Below are 17,323 nucleotides of genomic sequence, written 5' to 3' on the forward strand. Positions count from 1 at the left end.
TGTTGTAAATATGTCAGATCTGTGTGCTTTGAAATAAACGTAGCGCAGCACATCAAAATGACTTGTGGCACCACGCTGCATTAGTTTCTTGTAAAGAGGACCCCCAGTACTTACGTACGTAAGTTACGAGTAAAATAAAAGCTGCAAGCAACCTTGCTGACTGGCCCTGGTATCTATTACTACGAAAGATTACGTTACTTTCGGTCCTGATGTCACAAGAATCATAAGCGCCTATATGTAACAAGATATCGATCCTAATGAACTATAGTGACTGTAGAAAACCCCTGATAACCCTTTGAAGTGGTCGAACTACAGATAGTTTTCAATATACCTTTCCTGAACAATATTCTAGAAGGTAGAGTCATTTGTCAGCTACAAGATTTGATCGAACCTGGGAGGGGTAGCGAAACAGCAAGCACAGACATCAGAAAAGATCTTCTGACACTTTTGGTGCCGGTTAAACAAAAAGTTTGACCTGGCTTCACTTATCTGTGCAAAACAATATCGTAGATCTCATGATCATCCTTGACTAGTTGGAAAACTGGGCATGGATAAATAGGACAGTGCTTTAATGATGCCACTTATTCCTATGATACCAAAAGCAAAATAAAACCCCTCGGGTGTAGAGTCCATCAAGGTTCTCCCCTTTCCCTGTTACGGTTTAACATTTATGAGCCCCGTGCAAGATCATCTGTCTCTTCTGGCAACAGCTCCAAATGGATTCAGGGGATATTCGAATCCACCTCTAGCTAAGTGATTCCTCAGACCAGAATACAAGTATAACAACATGTCTGAAACAAATTTACCACAGACTGAAGGAGAGTTAGCGTCAATTGTATTGACCAAAAACTGAAATGTGTGAGTTTACCTGTGTAAAATCACGAGAATGAGCTATCTGTGCCAGTATCCGAGGTTCTTAGGAGATGCCTCATCATCATCCGATTCAGTGAGAAATCTTAGGCTTTGGTTCAACAAAAACCTCCCGACTGCAACAGTAGTCAAAATCTCCGATAAATCATCCGTCTCCTCCAGCTAAGACACTGGAGTGACCTCACCTGAGCTTATCCTACCACAGCAAAACTAGAGCAACAAAAGCTACTCTGGGGCACACAAGAAGGATATCCTTAAACTCCAGAAAATGCAAAGCCAAGTGGCCGCATCCTGAAGTGGTCTGATGATATATGAACAGCTCTTAAAGAACTCCACCGGCTCCCAGTGCCTTGGGGATTATGTTACAGTTAATATGTGCTATCCTCAAAGCACAGGAATCTGGGCCCAAACTACCTACAAAAGCTAACTCAATGTTACCTGCCCAGCCACAACTTCACTTGAAATATTCATATAGTATGAACAATACAACGTTTAGGCCTACATCTATGAAATATTCTAATTGTTAGCCAGAGAAATCAACCAAACTTGACATCTTTTAAAAGAAATCTAAAATCGGACTTGTCCATGTCACCTCGCTTTTTTAATATGGCGGATGTAGGCGGGCAACACTGACAGCAGGAGGGAGGGCAGATTTGCAATGGGAAATATGGACAACAGGAGGGAGGGTTGGAGGGAATGGGCAATAGGATGGTAAAAAAGAAAACATTCTAGGACGCATCCATCGCTGGCCGAATCATTGTGCTTTACTTTCTTATGATGGGTGGAAGTGGCACACAGACAACGGAAGGGTGGGGGTGTGAGAGATAAACAACACAGACAATGGGAGGGTAAGGTGGGAGGGAAGAAGCATCACTGATGAGGGTTGAGGCGGGAGGGGTGGATGCAACTCAGATAAGGGGGGGCTGCAGGGGATAAAGCAATATGGATAAGAAGGTATGAGAGGAAGAAGCAACACAGACACGCAGTGGGAGGGGACGAAGCAAAACATACAAGGGGATAGGAGAGGAAGAAGCAACATGGGACATGGGGGCTGGGAGGGAGAATAAGCAACGCAAAGAAAACAGGAGTAAAAGAAATAAAAACAGTACCTCAGTCACAGCATAAGCAGTGGAAGGACTCTAATCAAGATGAGCCAAGAAGTACTTGGCCCATGCTCTACACGAAAGAAGAGGAATTAAAACCGACACGCGCTGGCAAATCAGGAGGCAGCAAATAAGAGTGACAATGAAGCAAACAAATGGTAAGCAATGGGCGGGTTCTAAGCCCCTTGAAGTAATATATTTTGCAAGCGACTGTGCATGGGCACTACCTTAGGCAAGACTGTAAAAGTGGTATCAGACTTGGAAGATCGCAATATGAGAGGTAATCTAAGGATTTTTAAAATACTGAAAGTCATTGAAGGTCAAGAAATTCAATTAAATATTCAACATCATGCACTATTTGACCAGTGCTGCAGTATGAGAGTATTTGCTTTTCTGCAAAGAATAATGACTATGTTACAAATATGTTTTCTTCCAGTGGTGGCTCCTCCGCTATGGCAGAAGAGCGTCACCCCACTGCTTTCAAGCAGTGTGAGATTGAGAAGTAGAAACATAAAATGATAATGACTTTCAGCTATTATCATTTTATGTTTTTTATACTTTGTGGGCGGGCAGGGCTGCTCTGCTCTCGGAGCAGGGCAGGGAAGGAGTGGTTTGCCCACTCCTAAGTGTGCGATGACTGTTTGGTCGGCACTCTTGGGCCACCTAAACCAGTCATGCGCACTTCCCCTGTTCTCCATGCAGGCTGCATTACAGCCAGCATGGAGAACATGCCCAGGCCCCCATTTCCTCGTTGAGCATTGAACTAGGACGCTCAAAACCAATCACAACACTGCATTGCAGCGCTGTGATTGGTCAGGGGAGCCTGGGTGCTTCCTAATCACAATGCTGCATTGCAGCGTTGTGATTGGTCAGTGGTGCCTGGCTGTGCTTCCTCTTCCTCGAGGAGACCGGGAGCAGAGACGCGGGACCCGGCGGCAAGTTAAGTAAATTAGATTTTTTATTATGTGCGCCTGCCTGTGCCCATGCCCGCCGACCTCCCGCGCCCGCCCCGAAATACGCGAGCCATACCAGCCACCACTGTTGTCTTCACTGATGGTTAAACCTTTTTTAATGCTCATAATCCTCTTTTTGAAGATATTTTAGGGCTGGGCTCACTATACACTTCTTATGGAGGCTTTGTGCTAGTTGTGTGCTCGTTTTATGGGGTATTGTGCTTCGTTAGTTTTTAGACCTGGCAACACCACAGCAGTAGGAAGCAGAGAGTGCAGAAAGGGACTGGTGTTATCTGTGCCACAGAGGGAGGCAATTAGTGCTAGGTGGCACACTGCTTTTTGACACTTGCTGGAGGTAAATTGGGTGAGGCAAAGTAATGGGGCTTCTGTGAAACACAGATAGATATAGGCCTCCTAAGTCATGTATCTTGGTCCATGGTTTAATGGAGTGGAATTATAGGACATGTATTTCTATTTAACTTGAAAACATTCAAACAGTCTCTTTATTTGGACCTTTAGCCCTTTGAGGCAGTACTGTTCGGGCCATTTGCATTTAGGTTTTAGAATTGATTTGCATAAGGAGATGGGTGACAATTGTGCTCATTCCCTGTTTGCAGTTCTACCTGGGGGTAAGTGCTTGGTGAAATCTGCACTAGGCATAATAATACATATTTCAGCTGTTTGGACAGCTGCTGGGTCGATAGTGAAGTTTATTTGCTATTTTGTTCTGCTACTTTCCACATTTTTTATACTGTCGTTTTTTTATCCAGCCACCATGTAAATAATGAGGGTTCTCTTCTACTGCACAGCTGCTGGCCAAACAAGCATTAATTTCTGACAGGCAACTAATGAAATTTCTTTGCTATTTGCAAGACTGACATCCCAATAGTGCATGATGTGTGGTATTCAGCAAGCAGACGTGTAAATAGTGAAATTTCTTTACTATTTGCAAAGCCACAGAGCAAAGAGTACGTCTTTTGTGCTTTTTAGCCAGATGCCAGGTAAATAATGAAGTCTGTTTGTTTTTGCATGGCCTCTGGCCATAGTGCACCTAATGTCAGCTATTTTGGCAACAGCCGAGTAAAGAGTGAAATTTCATGGCAATTTGCATGGCTACTGGACAAATAGTGCATAATGTTTGCTATTTAGACATTGACCAGGTGAATAGTGAAGTTTCTTTGCTATTTGATCAACTATTATCCAAACAGTACACAATTCCTATTATTTAGCCACAGGACCAGTAAATAGTAGTTTCTTTGCTGTTTGCATGGCTGCCAACAAAACAGTACATATTCTCTGCTACTTATCCAGCATCCAAGTTAATTGTGAAGTTTCTTTGCTATTTGCATGTCAGCCAACAGAAACATTGTAAAATGTCTACTATGTAGCCAGCATCTGGGTAAATAGTGACGTTTCTGTGGTATTTACATGGTAGCTAGTCAAACAGTGCAGAATCTGTGCTATTAAGCCATACGCCAGGTAAATAGTTACATGTCTCTGCTATTTACAAGGCCTCCTACCAAACAGTAAATAATCTCTAATATTTAGTCAGTGGCTGGGTAAATAGCTCAGAAAATTGATCATTTACTTAGCTGCTGGCTAAATAGACGCCACCTTATTCTTTTGTCACCACAGGGTTTTTGGAGACAGGAATTTGTGGCTCGAATTTGGAGTTGGCGTTTGGAAAAATCAGAAATAAACGAAATGTAAGACAAGTGTAAGAAGAGTTTGCAAGGTATGTTACTCTGCTTCTCCCTTCAAAACCACACCACACGGCAGAAAATGGTTAGCTCTAAACCAGACAAAAAAAACAAATACAACCCTTTAATATAACTTAAAAAAATATGCAACTTGTCAGCTCTGTTTCAGGTTGTTTGACCTACTATAAGATTGTATCCAGAGCTGTGAAAGAAAGCTTGAACGTGATGCATTTGAGAGTGACTCTAACAGGTGCACAGTTTTGCAGAGATTTGGGTGACTCCTAGTAGGGAGGGCTTGGGGGAAGCAGAATATTCTATCTCTGGTCAGAAGGAAGGGTAGGCTACAGATTTATCCCCAATGAGACAGTTCTCAATAGGTACAAGGTGCAAAGGATGAAAGGTTGTTATTGCAACCGTCGCCCACCAATTCCTGCGTAGAAAATAAGTGGGAAACCCTGGCTGGTGACTCTACTAACCAGGTGTGGTAGAGTCACCAGTGTAGGTGAGTCTAAAGCAGTAAATGGAATTGTTTTTAACTTCCAAACAGTATAACCTTCTCTTAACACTGCTCCTAGCCATTCGCAGAAGCATATTCCCTTCTGGAAGGGAATTCTATCAAAATCTTATTTTAGATGTAAATCAAGTGACTTAGAAGGGACTGCAATGACACCCAAGGCCATGTGCTAGTTGCCTTTGTGGGGAACTGGTTTTTGGTTGAGGAGGGTGTGCGCCCTTCTCAAGCAACAGCCGCAATCCCTGTCAGGGTAAACCACAAAAGTCACCAAGTTAACCTGTGCTTCATCCTTGGTAGCTTGACAGAAAACGTTGACAACTATGAGAAGGAGATCTCTAATTGGCAATTGAAGGCAAGCAATATACATGCCCCTTTGCAAATTCAACCCAGTCACGCTTGTCGACATGAGGCATCCAAATGGTTTTCCGCTGAGTTAAAATTAGCCAAACTAAGAACGCGTCAGGAAAAACAGAAATGGCGTAAAACATACTCACTAGAAACTAAGGAGTTATTTACTCAAAGCTTGACAGTCTATAAAAAAACATCTTAGAGGCAAAGAAATCCTTCTTCACTAACAAAGTTATAAACGCAGACAACAAAGCAAAAGACATTTTCAAAATAGTAATGTAACCCCGACCGAGTAACCCATCTTATCTCAGAAATTGTGCGATGATTTAAATCTCTTTTTTAGATAAAATAAAGAAAATACAAGATTCCCTTGTCCCTAGCCCACAGGATATGAAAAACACACAGGAAGATAGTAACCCTACTAGAATTTCTACCCTCCCATGCATAAACAAAGTACGACTCAAAGACCTACTAAATAAAGTAAAATCAGGCTCACCTAAAGACGTTTGTCCCCCTCACATACAAAAATCGATTTTTACGTCCTCCCCATATAGCACTCTCTCTTTATTCAACCTATCTCTCGTGCAAGGAGATGTCCCCGCGCCTTCAAAGAAGCAGCCATAATCCCGCTTAAAAAAAACCTGGCATGAATCCTCAACGGTAAGACAAATAGTTGCCCATATCGCTTCTACCTTATCCTGCAAAAACTCTAGAGGCACTTGTAGCTGAACAACTTTGTTTCTTTTTAAAAGAGACTAACTTCCTAGACCCCCACCAAGCAGGTTTTCAGCCCTCTCACTCCACCAAATCAATCATTTTAAATCTAGTGGACGACCTAAAAGAAGGGGCTGATTAGAGACGCACACAAGCACTGGTCCTACTGGACTTGTCAGCAGCATTCTATACCATTGATCATGATATCTTAGCGGACCAAATGGCTGCGGCAGGTCTTAGGGGAACTGTCTTAAAGTGGAAGAAATCCTTCCTAAAAGATTAAACTCAATCGGTTTGTCTCATACTGTATAGCTCTACTATAGTTACCACAAACTGTGGGGTACCACAGGGCTCCTCCCTGTCCCCCCATCTTTTGAACCTTTACATCGGCCCGCTGATACACACCCTACAACAAATAAAGGTACAAATCTATATTTATGCAGATGATATGCAGTTGATTTTTACAATTGATGAGACATCAGACTCTAAGGAGCTCTTTAAGAATACTATGCTATTCATCAAAGACTGGATGAATAGCAACCAGTTAAAACTCAACTCTGATAAAACAGAGATTGTCATCTCCAATAATAAATACAATTACTGGACTCCTGCTTACTGGTCTAAAGAACTATGTCCACCACCTAACCCCAATAGCATGGTAAAAAGTCTTGGCATTCAAATTGAAGCAGAACTATCCATGCAATCACAGATAAGCATGGTTACATCGTCCTGCTTCTTTCAACTCATGAAAATCAGAAGATATTTTACCAGGGAGGCCAGAGCTCAAATTATTATTGCCTTGATCCTGTCTAGAATTGACTATGCTAATGCTACTTACCTGGGTCTCCCTATCAACCAACATCACAAACTTCAAATGATACAAAATCAAGCTGCTAGAATTATCTTTCAACAGCTTAGACATTGCCACACGAAGCCGCTGATGAAGGAGCTTCACTGGCTCCCAGTAGCACAGCGATTCATGTTTAAACGAGGATACATTATCTTCAAAGCTATCCACAATAAAGGTCCCGAATACCTTTCCACAAGGATCCACAGGTATTCCCCAAAACCTAGCCTTAGATCTGCGCAAACAAATCTACTGGTGGCCCCGAGATTCAGACACAAAAGGATAGCAGGCTCACGCTTTTCCACGCTTGGACCCCAACATGGGAACTTTATGCCTATTGCAATCAGGCAGACAGCAAATTACATGTGTTTTAGAAAATAATTGAAAAAATGGCTTTTTACTCAAGCCTCTAGCTAGATGCAGATTCAGCGGTGGCTACACCTCAGCGCCAGGAGACCTGGTGGTGTACATGCGCTTTATAAATCCCTCCTAACATAACATTACATAAGAAACAGTCTGGCTCAACTTAGAGGCAATGTAAAGTTTTTATTTAGCGAACAAACAGTGATATACTGAAAATACAACACAAAATAATTCCACAACCAATTTAGAAAAATAGAGTACATTTTAATAAATTATTTGACACAGAAACAACAAAAAATTTCAATCAGTAGTTCCACAGATGGGCAATTTTCAAGATTTCAAGTAATTCTAGCATCTAAAAGTACAATGCGACGCTCGTGGTTATCTGGATGTGTGAGCCAGGTGAATGTCACAAATTCAGGCCGATTTTGACAAAGCCACTGCTCACAAACCTACACCACGTCCTCCGCGATGGAACTGGAGCAAGGTCACCGAGGAGCACCTCAACTCCACCCTCAACCACGATCCCCCTCCCACTATGACCATCGTCAACTCTACAGCCAACAAACTACACAGATGGATCACCAACTGCGCAGACAAGCTCGCCCCCCTCTGCAACTCAGACAGACAGCGCCCATGAAAGCCACCTGATTCACCACCGACCTCTGAGAATCCAGACGCATATACAGACATCTCAAGAAATTATGGAGAAACAGCAAAACCCCTGAAGATCAGACCACCTACAAGAAAGCCATGACAGAATACCACCAACGCCTCATAGCCACCAAAAGGACCTTCATCCAGGACAAAATCCTCGCCAACTCCAGCAACTTGAAGGAACTCTTCACCATCATTACCATCATTCAGGAATTCACCAAACCCCCCAGTGAAGCCTCGGACGTCACACCTTCCCAGGACCTCTGCAACAAACTCGGCTCCTGCTTCCACCTCAAAATCAAGTCCCTCTATGACATCTTCAAATAAAAGGACACCAGACACTGAAACCACACCTACCTCCAGCAACGCCAGCCAGTCTACCATTTCCGCCTGGACTCCGGTCGCCACCAAAGACACCGCCACAACCATGAAAAGCATTCACTCAGGAGCCCCCATGGACCCCTGCCCACCACAAATCTTCCACAGAGTCGCTGCCGCCATAGCACCCGAGCTACGATGCACCATCAATGCCACCTTAGAATCCGGCACATTCCTCGATGACTGGAAACAAGCAGAAGACAAGCCCCTCCTCAAGAAGCCCTCTGCAGAACCGACGGACCTCAAAAACTAAAGACATATCTCTCTCCTCCCCTTTGCGACTAAGGTCACCGAGAGGATTGTCAACATCCAGCCAACAAACTTCATCGAATCCAACTCCATCCTCGACTCTTCCCAATCGGGATTCCACAACAACCACAGCACCGAGACTGCCCTCCTTGCCACCACCGACGACATACGCACTCTCCTCGACCATGGCTACACCGCGGTCCTCATCCCACTAGACCTCTCTGCAGCCTTTGGCACCGTCTCCCATCACACTCTCACAGCCAGACTCCACGACGCTGGCATACAGGGAACCACCCTCGACTGGATCCGCTCTTTCTGCACCGGCCAAACCCAAAGAATCAGACTTCCGCCAATCCTCTCCGAACCAACAGAGCTCAACTGTGGAGTATCCCAAGGATCGTCGCTCAGCCCCAAGCTCTTCAACATCTACTTGGCCCCCCTCGCCACCATCGTCAGCATGGACTCAGCATAGTATCCTATGCTGACGACATCCAGCTCATCCTCTACCTCATAAAGGAACCCAACACCATCAGACTCAGCATCCAGGAATGAATGAAAGACTGTGCATCCTGGATGGGCAGCAGCTGTCTGAAGCTCAACTCGGAAAAGACAGAAGTCCTCGGGCCCACCCCCTCAGCATGGGACAACACCTGGTGGCTCACCGCCCTCGGCAACCCCCCCACTCCCATGGACCATTCTGGAACCTCAGCATCATACTCAACTCCTCCCTCACCATGAACTGACAGATCAACGTTGTCTCCTCCACGTGCATCAACACCCTCCAAATTTTTCGCAAGACCTTCAAGTGGATCTCCCCGAATCCAGAAAGACCAACACCCACGCACTCATTACAAGCAGACTGGACTAAAGAAACACCCTCTACACCAGAATCAACAAATCCCTGCTCCGTAAACTCCAGACCATCCAGAACACCGCTGCCAGACTCGTCCTCGGCATTCCACGACATGAACACATCACCCAGCACCTATGAGACCTCCAGTGGCTCCCCGTCGAGAAGAGGGTAACCTTCAAGTTACTCACTCACGCCTACAAATCCCTCCACAACACCGGACCAAAATACCTCAACAATAGAGTCTCCTTCCACGTACCCAGGAGAGACCGCCGCTCCGCCGACCTTGACCTCGCCAAAACCCCACACATCTGCATAGCGTGTGGAAGAGCCTACTCCTACATCCCGGCAAAGACCTGGAACGAGCTCCCACTCAACATCAGACGTTCACCCACTCTGCACACCTTCAGGAAGAGCCTCAAGACCTGGCTCTGCGCCTGATTCGGAGCTGCACATCCTCCCCAGAGCCTTGAGACCCTCACGGGTGAGTAGCATGCTCCACAAGTCCCTGATTGATTGATTGATGGAGTGACAGCCAGATACAGGGACCAGGTTAGTCCCGCTGAATAAGTTACCTTGTAAAGTCTGATGCGGAGAGCTCCATTCATGGTAAATGAGGCCGCAAGGAGCAGGGAGAGCATTGTGGATGGTCATTGCTGTAGCGCAAAGATCCTGTCGAGCGTCGCAGACAATCGTTGCTGGAGTTTGTGTTGGTGGTCTCTGCAGGCTGTTGATGTTGTAATGCCAAGTGCAGATCTTGCATTATGGATCGTCATTGGCAGTCGCTGTTGTGCAAAGAGTTGGGTTAATTGGAGTTTCACATTGGCGGTCAGCCCAGGCACCAAGATCTTGGCATAAACTGCCCCGTTCCCGGTCACGAAGAGCCCAAAACTTCAGGATTTCTTCCTTTTTTAAGGGAGGAGCTCAACTGATGCCATACCGAGGCAACTCTTGGGGATAAGGAACTCATTCCAGCAGAGGCCAGCAGGGCCCAGGTCGTTCAGGCAGCAGGTCAGCTGAGCAAAAGCAGAGTGGCCTCTGCAGCTTGTTATGTCCCTGTAGCTCTAACAGGAGGTTACTCAGCTGACCCTCAAAATCACTTCAGCCCGGGATGAAGGGTGCAGGTCAAGTCTTCCTTCTCAGCATGCAGGGCAGGCCTCAAGCAGCAGGTCAGTAGACAGTCCTTCTTCTGTAGTATCCCGAGGTGCATGAGTGTACAGAACAGCAGATCTGAGGGTCCCATATTTGTACCTGGTGCACTCTTCAAAGTGGAAGAAGCTTCTGGGGTTTCTTCCCTATAGAGGTGTCTGAATTTCCCTGCACTGGCCCTAGTCTGGCTGGGACACAATAGGCTAGTGTGATGTCCTTTGTGTGTGAACTGGGCCAGTGCCTTTGAAGTGCAAGTGTGGTAGGTGACAGCTCGGCCCCCCATCCTGCCAACACCCAGACCCTCTATGGTGATACTGTCTAGGAGGAATAAACAAAGGCCACCTGCCAAGTGCACCTAGTTATGAGACCCAGGAACCAAATGGTTAGGACAAGAAAATGCCAACTTTCTAAAAGTAGCATTTTCAGAATTGTGGCTTAAAATACGACTTTACCATTAAAGAGTGTTTTAAATTACAATTCATCAAACATGTTTTTTCCTATCTGTTCCCAATCAAATGTTATCATGTATTAAATGTAATAAGGTAACCAATGTCTTCCTATGCAATAGTGAAAAATGAATTTGAGAGTTTTTCACCACTAGGACATGTAATACTTAAAAGTACATGTCTTTTTTTTTTAATACAGTGTACTCTTGCATATGGGTTGTTTAAGGCCTACCCTAGGGGTGACATATGTATTTAGAAGGAAGGCTTAGGCCTGGCAAAAGGTGTATTTTGCCAGTTCGAATTGACAGTTTAAAAGTGCACACACAGACTGCAATGGCAGGCCTGAGGTATGTTTTTAAAGGCTACTTAAGTGGGTGGCACAATAAGTGCTGTAGGGCCACTAGTAGCATTTGTTACAGGCCCTGGGTACATGTAGTACCACCTTACTAGGGACTTACATGTAAATAAAATTTGCCAATTGGGTGTAAGCCAATTTCACCATGTTGAAAGAAGTACTATAGCACTGGTTAGCAGTGGTGAAGTGTGCAGAGTTCTAAAAGCCAACAAAAACGGGTTTAGAAAATAGGAGGGTGAAGTCAAAAGTTTGGGGGTGACCCTGCAGAGAGAGCCACGCCCAACACCCTCTGAAGATTTATTGCAATATCACTCAAAAGTAGAGGTAGGAAAAGTCTTGTTTAGAGGCCATGTGATGGGTAGGAGGTGCCCTTGCCTGTGGTGAAGAGAGATTTTAGTAAAGTTACTTCACCTGTGAGTGAATGGGAGCCGAGAATTTATGTTCACCTGGCTATGGTGATTTGAAGAACAGATTAATATAATTGTGCTGATCATACCCCCCTCTGAATGGTCCTTTGTGTGTAAATAAACTTGCAGAGTTTGGTTCTGTCTACTGCATATGTTTTGTTATTATACCAGTGTGAGACTTTTTATTTTAAATTTTTATAAGAGTTTTATATAGCACGAACTAGACATCAGGTATCAGAGCACTTTACATGAGCACCAGTTTCGTTACAGAAGGACACAGACTTACATGAAGAATTTCATTGCTCCCTCTGAAAAGTATGTAGATAGATATTAAGAACGTTCTTGTATGATATTACCTTTTCTTTCTAGAATACAAATACCACTCAGGGCCAAAACACAGGCCTACTTCTGTATAGGTTTGCTTTAACTTCCACAAATGTTGCCTAACGGTGGTAGTTATTACAAATACAAGAAACCTAGGGCTACATTCCCTTAAACCTTTAAAGAGATTTTTTTGTTTTGCTAGTGATACGCTATTCAAGCTATTTGTATTTTAACTATTAGCATAATTGCATGTTTACAAAGTAATGTGTAATAGAATCAGCGTTTTTACTGTCCTCAAGGAATTCCTTACTAAGGATGGCAGATAGTTCCACATTCTTCTATCCAAGCAATGGCACATGGTGCTCTACCTGTCTGCTTCAGTGCCTCATCAGCGGTATGAAGTGCTTCTGTAAGTAAATGTAACTATAATAGAAATCATACGAACCTAATATAATATGAACAGGAAGATATATAGTGACTGAGAAGTTGCTTGTTGAAAGACATGTACCCAAGAAAGCAACCTGCTCTTCTTCTCATTTGCAGGAATATATGTCATTAACTGTTTCTGTCACAGCTACAGAAACCACTGGCAGATTATTTAACAGACATTACAATTACAATTACAGTGTTTACATTTTTTTCTAAATGTATATATTAAAAAATTCGAGTAAACAACTCTTTGATATCACCCAAACCTTGTCCGGCAACGCACCTGATTTATATCCTGTGCCCTCTCAATCTCTTTGCGACGCATTGTCTGAATTCTTTTTCTCCAAAGTTAACAACATTTATCAAACGTTCATTTCCACCACCATCACTCCGAGATCTCCCACCGCTCACACCACCTCAGGAAACATCCTGTCTAGTTTTCTGCCTCTTACCACGGAACACATAAAAACCATTATCAGATCCATCAAATCCGGATCGGCCTTGGACCCATGCCCTTCGTCAGTGCTTTCCAACGTAATAGACGTTACCGCGCCTATTATCTCTCTGGTCTGTAATACCATCTTCAGTTCCGGGATCTATCCAGACTCCTTAAAAAATACACTCATTAAGCCCTTGCTTAAGAAATCCAACCTAGATAAGGAGGAACTAAAGAATTACAGACCTATAGCAAGCCTCCCCTTCTTAGCTAAGGTGATGGAGAAAGCCATGAACCAGCAGCTCTCAGAATACGTCGAGAAACATCAGCTGCTGGATGACACACAGTTTGGCTTCCGAAAATATCACGGAACCGAAACCGCCCTTCTTAACGCAGCGGACGACATTAGAATTGTCCGTGACCAAGGAGGGACAGCACTTCTTGTTCTGCTTGACCTCTCGGCGGCCTTCGACACGGTCGACCATAAGATCTTAGTAGACCGTGTCGGACGGATGGGAATTTTCCATACAGCGAGAGATTTGCTCTCCTCCTTCCTGTCCAACAGATCACAAGTGGTCACTCTGGGGCCATATCAATCGGCCAAGCGTTCACTTCCTTGTGGGGTTCCTCAAGGCTCCTCCCTTAGTCCGACACTTTTTAACATCTATGTGTCGGACCTTGCGGGTGTGATCAAAGCATTCGGGATGAGCCTAACCTCATATGCGGATGATACGCAACTAGTGTTGGCCATCAAAGGTGACGGGCATGAGGTAGCAGAACGTTTTAAAAACGGTATGGTAGCAGTCGGAGAGTGGATGACAGATAACTGTCTGAAACTTAATTCCGATAAGACGGAGGTGCTCATCTTTGGTTCTCTCTCCCCGAGATGGCCCACTTCCTGGTGGCCGTCGGCCTTTGGTACTCCCCCTACTCCGACCCTCAAAGTCAGGAATTTGGGAGTTACCTTTGACAACCAGCTCAACTTCATGGCTCATGCAAATAAGGTCGCAGCCACTGCTCATTACAAACTCCGAATGATAAGGAAAATCATTCCTTTCCTGCCAGATACTGCTGCTAAAACTTTGGTCAGTTCTTTAGTGCTTTCATCACTAGACTATTGTAACTCTCTTTTTCTTAATGCCCAAGTTAGGGTTATAAAAAAACTACAGACAATACAAAATGCTTCAGCGCGTCTTCTGTCCAGATCACCAAAGTTTGCTCCTATCACTGACACCATAAGAACTTTTCACTGGCTGACCATCCAAAACAGGATTAAGTTCAAGTCACTTTGTATAATTTACAAAGCACTTCATGATCAGGGGCCTCGCCTCCTCAAGGACAAGCTTATTCCTTACATACCATCCAGACAGCTTCGCTCTTCCAATCTGAACCAACTAGTGGTTCCACGCTCTAAAACAGTGTCCTGGGGTGACCGCCGGTTTCTAGTCGCCGCCCCAAAGATATGGAACACTCTCCCTCATCACATTAGAACTTGCCCCTCACTTTTACAGTTCCGTAGGAAGCTGAAAACCTGGCTGTTTAATCAGTGATAGTATACCTTTCTCCTCTTGTTTCCCATGCCTCGTTAAGAGACACCTGCTAAGGTCTAGCGCCGAGACGCCTACGGGTATTCGTTCGCGCTTAACAAATGTCAAAAATAAATAAATAAATAAATAAATAAATGTAAGGGAGGTTTGGGATTTGGCCAATCCATTTTGACTTTGACAAGGCCTACTAAAGAGGAGAATTTCAAGTGTTCCTTTATACCTTACCTCGGGATGGTGCACAAATAGAGTAGAAGCCGGGCCACCTCTCTGGTGGAGCACCAAGGGGCCTCCCATACTGTGCTATCAGTAGTCACCTGGATTACAGCTCTGCCTTGCTTATCTCTGCTCCCTGCAGGAATCATGAAAAACAGAGACAGTATTTGTTTCATTTAGATATCATCATAAAATACATACTTTTATTTTCTCTCTTCCTGCGACTTCCTCTCTAATCATGTTCCTTTCTATACAGTCTACTTGCTACCCCTTTGCTTCACATAGCACCCACATTATTATTTCCATATTTTCCACTGCAATTTTTATTAAGATTATCTGTACATGCTTACCTTCTGGTGTTATGATTTCCTTTCACCAATCCTCCCTTCTCATTATCCATACCCTGTCTCTTTTCTAATTCCTATCATCTGTCTGCCATTATTCAAACCTACTTATTTCCTTCCATTTCATCCATTTATTTGTCCTTTCTTCCTTCCTTTGTACCTTCCCTCCATCCCCTTCATACCCAATCTACTTTCTCTTCTTCTGATTGCTCACTTGCATCTTTCCTTTCTAAAATTCCATTCAACATCCCTTTCCTTAACCTCAATTCGTGCCTTCACTCACTTTTATAATACATTCTACCCTTCTTTCCTCTCTACCTCTCTCACCCTTTTCCCTTTGCTTCCGCCCATTATTCTCAGAGAGTTAAACACATATAACTGACATCTGCTATGTCCTGAAGATCAGAAGTTCAAAGAAAACTCAAGGAGATGATGGACGGAGCGTTGAAACATTTCAGACACTCAACCCCAGTCACAGATCTGGGATGAATCCATCCTCATTCTTTAGCTCATTCGTCACCCCAGTTCAGATCCAGCCATATGCAAATCAGTCTTGACCTTGTTGCTCTTGGGAACAGTCTAGCCCGAAATGCCAAGCCAGGTCTTCCCTGGACCAGAAACAAGCATCCTGGGACTGGTGTCGGGGTAACATCCCTCATCAGCCAGGCTAGCACGTATCCAGTGGCAAGGTGAGCTAAGGACCCACGTCTGGGCATACCCTGCCAACTTAACAGCGAACAAAGCAAACACAAGGAGATGATGGGCGGAGCACTGTAACTTTCAGACACTCACCCCAGTCACAGATCTGGGTTGAATCCATCATCGTTCTTTAGCTCACTTCGCCACCCCAGTTCATATGGCTGGGTCTGAACTGGGGTGGCTAAGTGAGCTAAAGAACGATGATGGATTCAACCCAGATCTGTGACTGGGGTGAGTGTGTGGAAAATGTCATCGCTCCGTCCAGCATCTCCTTGTGTTTGTTTTCGTCATACGTTTAAGCCTGTCAAGGCTATTTCACCTTTCCGTATTTTCATGGTGGGTCATTTGAGTTATTTAAACATTTGAAAATTGCGGAAATAAGCTCCATATAAAAACAATTAATAGCTATTATTATTTTTTCTTTACTCTCTTCCTTTTTACTTTTCACCATTTTATTTACTTGATGTGCTCATCCGTCCATCTTTTCAGCTTTTTCTTTATACCTAATCCATTTTTTGCTCCTTTGCAGGAATCCTCTTCCTTCATCTAAAGTCTTCCCCATTTAATACATTATCTTTCATTTTTCAGTACTAAGTTGATTCCTTAATCATTCAACCCAAACTTTTTCCCAACAACAACTGAATTAATTTCCACTTCTGTAAATTTATTGTTCAGTTCCATGCCAACACCCCGGTTCAATCCTTTCCTCTCTCTTACCTGGTAGACATGCTATTCCAGAGTACAAAACTTTAGCGCTGAGATCCTGGCATGGAATTATTAGATTGGGTATGGCCTCGATTTGATTAGGTCCTTTGACTGGAGCACCCACAATGGAAATCCACAGGCCATTTTTGGACTCCAGCCTTTGCACCAAAGTGACCTCCAGGTCTGCGGCTCCTCTTCGATCAGTATCTGGAAAAGAAAGAACATCAAGAAGGACTTTGAGTGATTTTGCTTATACATAGATACCACTGGATGCTTTCATGCATGAGGTATAACATGCAGCATTCTGTGCTGCCCACACAAAATCCCACATGTCCTCAAATTGCCCACCAATTTTCTCCCAGGCAATTCCAGTTTATCTGACCTGCTGAAAACCTCTGGGATGATGCAATATTTATCAAACTATGTACTACCCCATGTGGAAAATTGTGCAGGAGTCAGGACTAAAGTGTCTGCAAAAACAGGAGTTTGCGCATGGATTGTTATTTAGCCCCAAACTTAGAATCAGGACCTACCTATTATAATAACCTTTAATATGGGACGTTTAGTAAAAGTGTTGGTGGGTGACTGCTTAACATACAACTCTGCATGAAATCTTAAAATGTGGCAATGTTTTCCAACAATTACACAAATCATTTCATGATAAATGCTGTATTTCAGAACTAAGTATTCTCTCTTATCCTCACTAGGTGTCCCTGGAAGAAG

The 17,323-nt window shown here is 44.0% G+C and overlaps 1 protein-coding gene across 2 annotated transcripts in view; it reads right to left on the minus strand.

Annotated features, from left to right (window-relative positions):
* The window catches only part of KIAA1755 (KIAA1755 ortholog), a 483,080-nt gene that overhangs the window by 222,346 nt on the left and 243,411 nt on the right, over positions 1-17,323 (minus strand). For both annotated transcript variants that reach the window (XM_085619206.1, XM_085619204.1), the window contains exons 4-5: positions 16,613-16,807; positions 14,865-14,988 (exon numbers count right to left, since the gene is read on the minus strand). In XM_085619206.1, coding sequence (XP_085475332.1) covers positions 14,865-14,988; positions 16,613-16,807 — 319 coding nt within the window. The remainder of the gene's footprint in view (positions 1-14,864; positions 14,989-16,612; positions 16,808-17,323) is intronic.

This window comes from Triturus cristatus, chromosome 7 (genome assembly GCF_964204655.1).
Source record: "Triturus cristatus chromosome 7, aTriCri1.1, whole genome shotgun sequence".
Lineage (NCBI taxonomy): Eukaryota > Metazoa > Chordata > Amphibia > Caudata > Salamandridae > Triturus > Triturus cristatus.